The sequence below is a fragment of the Octodon degus genome, unplaced genomic scaffold (assembly GCF_000260255.1).
Source record: "Octodon degus isolate 3935 unplaced genomic scaffold, OctDeg1.0 scaffold00092, whole genome shotgun sequence".
Classification (NCBI taxonomy): Eukaryota; Metazoa; Chordata; class Mammalia; order Rodentia; family Octodontidae; genus Octodon; species Octodon degus.
Window position 1 is genome coordinate 155,390 of NW_004524668.1, and position 6,345 is coordinate 161,734.

The 6,345-nt window shown below is 43.5% G+C and overlaps 1 protein-coding gene and 1 pseudogene across 1 annotated transcript in view; one reads left to right on the forward strand and one right to left on the reverse strand.

Moving 5' to 3' along the window:
• The window catches only part of Pafah2 (platelet activating factor acetylhydrolase 2), a 53,773-nt gene extending 49,115 nt beyond the window's left edge, over positions 1 to 4,658 (forward strand). The window contains exon 9 of the mRNA XM_023722441.1: positions 2,777 to 4,658. Within this exon, the coding sequence (XP_023578209.1) occupies positions 2,777 to 2,871 (95 nt within the window). The 3' untranslated portion in view covers positions 2,872 to 4,658. The remainder of the gene's footprint in view (positions 1 to 2,776) is intronic.
• LOC101588909 lies at positions 3,098 to 5,748 on the reverse strand (annotated as a pseudogene).
• Between the last annotated feature and the right edge of the window lie 597 nt (positions 5,749 to 6,345).

Sequence of the window (6,345 nt, forward strand, 5' to 3'; positions counted from 1 at the left end):
TGTGTGTGTGGCCAGCTCAGCCCACCAGGGGGCAGGGATGGCTGGCATGTGGTGCTGGGGGATTGAACCGTGATCCCTGTGCTTTGTTAAGTTTGTTCTAAGTAGGTGCTTTAGACCACTGAGCCATCTCACCAGCCCAATAAATAAAATTAACAAAAAAAAAAAAAAAGTCTTTATTGCTCGGGTTGACCTTGAACCCCTAAGTCCAAGTAGCAGTGACTGTCACTGCTCCAGCTTGAGTTAGTAAATAAGTAGCATTATGTATTGAGGACCTATTCCCTGTCAGGTTCTTGGTAGTGCAGTGGCGATCCAAAGATAAATGTAAGCGGTCCCTAACACTGTCCCAGGTTCTGTGTATCCTAAATCGTTTGTCTGCTCAGCTGCACGCCCTCCTGTGGCCTGATGGTTTAGCCTCTTTCTGACTCTTCTTGCTGTATAATTGGACCTCTCTACCCACAGTCTCAGGGCCCTCTTGAATCATGCCTGGTGTTGGCCTGCTCTGTGATATTGCTGCCCTGTTGTTCTTCTCTAGGGTGACACTGGCCTTGTACCTCCTGGCTGGGGGACTGGGAACCTCTTCTTGCTTACTAATATTCCTGAGCCTGGAAGTAGCTTTCATTTTCTGTTTCTGACCTGGATTTAAACTCTGTCCCTACCACTTAACAGCTGTCATGACCTTGGGCAAATCAGATCACTTTCTTTAGCCTTGAATTTCCTCAGCTACAAAGTAGGGGTCAAGTGGGGCATGGTGGCACAGGCCTATAGTCCCAGCACTTGGCCTATAGTCCCCACTGAGGCAAGAAGATTATTGCAAGTTCAAGGCCACGCTGGGCTACAAAATGAGTTCAAGGCCAGCCTGAACTGCATAGGGAGACCATTTCAAAAAGACCAAACAGGGGCCGGGGAGATGGCTCAGTAGGATAAGCGCTTGACTGGCAAATGCAAGGATCTCAGTTCAATCCCTGGTTCCGCCAAAAAAAAAAAAAAAAAAAAAAAGACCAAACAGGGGCTGGTAAGATGGCTCAGTGTTCTAAAGCACGTACTTAGAACAAGCTTAGCAAAGCACAGGGGCCGCGGTTCAATCCCCCAGCACCACATGCCAGCCGGCCCCGCCCCCTGGTGGGCTGAGCTGGCCACACACACACATAAATAAATAAAAATTTAAAAAAGACCAAACAAATATTTTTTTTTTAAAAAAAGTTGGTCAAGCAATAGTCCTTAGCCTATGGGGATATTGTGAGATTTGCATGAGTACACATAAAACATTTGGCACAGTCTCTAGAGTGAATTTTCCTTCATGAAGTGCCACCTTTGGTGCTATTATCAAGTTGCCATGGACTGGGGCCGGGGAGATGGCTCAGTGGAATAAATGCTTCCCTAGCAAGTGCAAGGGTCTGAGTTCAATCCCTGGTTCCGCAAAAAAAAAAAAAAAAAGTTGCCATGGACTGTGTAAATTGTTTTTAAAGGCATTGCCACCACCATTACAACTGCCCTAAGCAGTCCTTTTGGTATTCCGTAGTGTTTCTCTCTTAGAGGCTAGGGATATAGCTAAGTGGCATAGGTGCCTGTCTGGCAAGTGCAAGGTCCTAAGTTTGATCCCCAGTACCACAAAAAAAGACAGTGCTTCTCTCGCAAGGACACCCGCTGAATTTGTGATACCAGCTCATGAAGTGAATCTTTTTTTTTTTTTTTCCCCCCGGAACTGGGGATTGAACTCAGATCCTTGTGTTTGCCAGTCAAGTGCTTATCCTACTGAGCCATCTCCCCGGCCCTGCCATAATTTTATTGATAAACAAATAGCAATGAGACAGTTTCAAATCAAATCGGTAGGACAGTTTCAATAATTAACACACTGCATACATTCTTAGTGTTAATTGCTGTACAAGATGAGGACTTGATATCCTATTTACAAACACCATTAGAACAAATCATTCTATTCATTAAGAGAATGTAACTATCTATCCTAACCACTTTGAGTACACAGATACAAAATGGACATTCATTTGTATACCCTTTTTTTGTTAAGTTCCATTATTTGAATATTACAGGTGTGTAAACTCAGCAAAATATTCTAAAAGAGTCTCATAGCCCATAATAGTATTGGGTCTTCCGCTTCACTGGCAATATCAGAAATTGTTGACCTGAGTCCCCCACAGCTCAACATAACAGCATGGCTTTATTTTTTTTTTTTTTTTTTTTTTTTTTTTTTGCGGAACCGGGGATTGAACTGAGATCCTTGTGTTTGCCAGTCAAGCGCTTATCCTACTGAGCCATCTCCCCGGCCCTGCTTGGCTTTATTTCTTATATTTTGTTTTTATACTTTTCTTCTGGATGGTTAAGACCAAGGTATAGCAGTACCTATGCAACAAGAGTTGTAGCTTTTGGGTCTGATAAGATCAGTGAAATCCCCTCAGGATTTATCCTGAGATCCTGTACCTCAGATTGTAGAACCTTTGTCAGTGTCAGCCATGTGGATGAGTCACAGCCATTGCTTGGCCAATGTGCTCTCTGTGAAAGCCTGAGAGAATGTTTTCTCTTCATGTGACTCTCCTTAGGCATACTCCACATCATCGATCACTTTCCTTTTTGGCCCCGTAATCTCCTTGATCAGAAAATTTGGGATACTACCGAGTTACATGACGTTATAGTACAAGTTCTCATATGTCCTGAGTCTTAATTGACCTTAGAATGCTAGGGCCAAAATGTTGGCTTTCCTTGCAGCATCATGAAGTAAATCTTACAAGAACCTGCCTAATTCCTTTTTTTCTCCACTCAGACCTGCAAGAGGACTATGACCAGTGGAACAACCTCATTGAAGGCATCGGACCATCTCTCACTCCGGGGGCCCCGCACCACCTGTCCAGTCTATAGGCACAACCAGCCATTTCTAAAAGATCACACAAGCTGAGTTGCCATTTAAGGGCTGCCCAGGAGCACCCATACCCTATCAGGAAGTGGTCAGCATGACCATTTTGCACAGATTGAGAGGATATAATCACATTGCTGATTGGATGACTGGGTACTTTAATCTTGGACTTGATGTGAAACTCATATTGGGACTGATCACTGGCTAATTGGCAAACTAACTCTCTGGGGCCTAGTCCCTGATGCTGTGGGGAGCAAACAGTGGGCTAGGGCTGGAAGGGCCCCAGGCTCCAAGCTGAGCCCCTGAAGTCTGGGTGGAGACAACCTGGGGAGCTAGTGGGCCTACTCCCTCACAGTGGGCCAGGGCTGCTTCGTTAGCAGAAGAAGTAAGAAGCCAAGGGACAAAGTGCAAATCTTTGGGCCCCTCACCTGGCCTGGCACTCTCTTCCTGCCCCTCAGCCTTCTTCCTTGCAGGGCCACTTGCTGAAGTATGAGCACTTTAAGTAACTTTCTAGGATATGGACCGTCATCACATTTGCCATTTATTTTCAAGTGTTTCTACTGCAAGTGTTTCCACGGCACTTGGTACTGAGTGACATGAGCCCACAGGGGGCAGACAGTATTGTTCTCTTAACATGAGTCCAAAGTTGCTGAACAGCCTCAAGCTCTGGGCATCTTTGGGATTTTGCCAACAATGTATCCTATGAGTAGGTTGAGATGAGTAGGTTGACTGGTAGAATAATGGTGTTCAGTAGCCAATCACACAGGCCCTGGCCACAAGAGGGAGGTGGTTTGGTCAGAGTATATTCAGGAGGCCATTCCTAGAGACCTAGAGAGATCTAGAGTCAGCTGGGCCTTGCCTCCTATCTCAGATGCCATGAACCTCCAACTTACTCAGAGTCAGGGTCTTTTGTTGTCTGTTATTTTGCTCCAAGGGTTTTGGCCCTAATTTAAGTCAGGATACCAGATCTGCATTCTATTCCATTTATAATGTAAGTGATACTGATACTCATGTTTGCCTAATGATATGTTAGAATATTTTCTCTATTTAATCTGCATTAGAGCAAGATGGGGAGCCATCTGGAAGTGACTTTTCCTTCTGTCTTTCTTTGTTCACTAACCACTCTGTGGGGGAAAAAAAAATCTTTAAAAGGCAAAGAAGTCTTCCTAGAGAAGTAATTCAAAACTGGATGGGAATGTCCATCTGAGACCCCAAAACTTCTAACTTTAATCTAAAGAAGGGCCCAAGAAGAGGCTAGAACAAAAGGAAATGTGCTTCTGCATGATAGTTCAAGGGGCCCCAAAACAAGCAGGGTGCTCTATGATTTCCAGGGAGACACAGGGTCAGGAGGATATCGGTACAACCCTCGGTTCCAGAGTTAGTCTGCTTTGGAGTCCTGGTTCCACACTGCCAACTGGGTAAATTTGAACAAATGATACTTTTTTAAAATCTCAACTGCTGAATTTCTAAAATGCAGGTTTACCTGATGAATAGTAGGGAGGATTAAATGAGAGGGCATATAACCCATGAGTTATTCAAATGTGTGTTTGCTACTTTCCAAATATGGGAGGACTTTCTAAGTTTTCATTATTTTTCTAGATGAATTGTTTTGTGGTCAGAGAAAATGACCCATGTGATTTCCATCCTTCTAGATGTATTGAAGCTTAATTGTTGGCCCAGTGTGAGGTCAATTTTGTAAATGTTCCACGATTACTTAAAAAAATCTGTCGAGGACTTGGGGATATAGCTCAGCGGCATGAGTGTCTGCCTGGGAAGTGCAAGGTCCTGAGTTCAATCCTCAGTACCAAAAAAAAAAAAAAAAATCTGTCTACTCTGAAGTCATCATGTTGCTTTTTTCTCAACAACGCACCATGGATTTCATCTGGTAAGAGCACACACATGGGAATAAGGGCCCCAACAAGGGGACCAGAGCCTCTCAGCACTCAGGACAAGCCGTAGGCCAACCCTGTGCTGGTACAGTAAGTGCTGAAGGGCTGGTTCTGGCAGTAACAGCATGTGAGACCCAGTTTCTGTCTTAGACCCATAAATAATGCAGGTGGGTTTGCTAAAGCCCGGAAAAGGAGACCTGGAGCCTCCTAAGAGGAAAGATTGGTTCAGGTTCAGAAACCAGACCCCTCTCCATCCAGTTCATGTTCTGGTGATCACTCAGTTATCTAGCAATATATTGACTCTTGAACGATTGCCTACCTAAAAGATAACCCACATGCACATCTTTTTTTTTTTTTTTTGCCATTTTTCAGATGTTTATTTCACAATGTTTTGTATATACAAATAGCTGTCTCTGATTTTCAGCCAGTCTATAAAAATAATGATCAATTATGACATCCGAATAATAGCGTTGTTTCATAGCTCGGTATTTCCTGAGAAAATATAAATCTGCTAGCTCTTTCACTGCAAATTTGCCTCATTCAGGCTGGGGAGATAGCTTAGTAGAATAAGTGCTTGCCTGGTAAGCTCAAGGCCCTGAGTTCAATCCCCGGTACCACCAAAAAAAAAAAAAAAAAAAAGTTTCTTTAGGGGCTGGGGAGATGGCTCAGTAGAATAAGCACTTCCCTGGCAAGCACAAGGGCCTGAGTTCAATCCCCAGTTCTTAAAAAAAAAAAAAAAATCACCTCATTCAATAAGTTGTTTGATCTTCTCTGAGTCCTTCATATCTTTATTTTTAAGGAAAACATTCTTAAAACACCTTTTAAAATAGTCTGCTCCCTTTGGATAGTCCCGTCCAAGATAGAGCAGATTTTTATAAAAGTTCAATACTTCTCCTCTTAATGAATTGGCCATTTTCACTTAGCATGGAAATTAATCCATGTTTGTAGATAACACTTCACCTCCAGATCCTGGGATCTGGAAAACAACACTAAAGCCTGTCCCCACATGCCGCAGCAGGACAATCCTCCGACTGCCTCCTCTTCCACCTCCTCACGGGCCACACATCTTTTTTTTTTTTTTTTTTTTTTTTTTTTTTTTTTTTTTGGCAGAACCGGGGATTGAACTCAGATCCTTGCGTTTGCCAGTCAAGCACTTATCTACTGAGCCATCTCCCCGGCCCCTACACATCTTCTTTTTTGTCCTCACGTACTTCTTAAAACAAACTGACCTCATTCTGCTTTTTAGGATGTCAGTCAAGTTGGATTATATGGTGTAACAAGCAACCCCAAAGCAATGGAAATCCTTATCTTGCCCATGCTGCTTGTCCTGCAGAACACCTGTAGGCCATGCTCTGTGTCATGTTTATTCACTCCGGGGCCCATGCTAGTGAAGCTGCCACTCCAGAAGCACTAGTAGTCACCACGTAGCAACTGAAAGAAAACATAACTGGTGGTATGACTCAGATCTAAAATATGACCCCAAAATCTCACTTACTTGGATGTTGATTGGATCATGGGACTACTATATTCATCAGTGGGTTTGTCAGTGATGAGGTCAGTAACTGAATGTGCTGTTAGTAGGTAGGACCT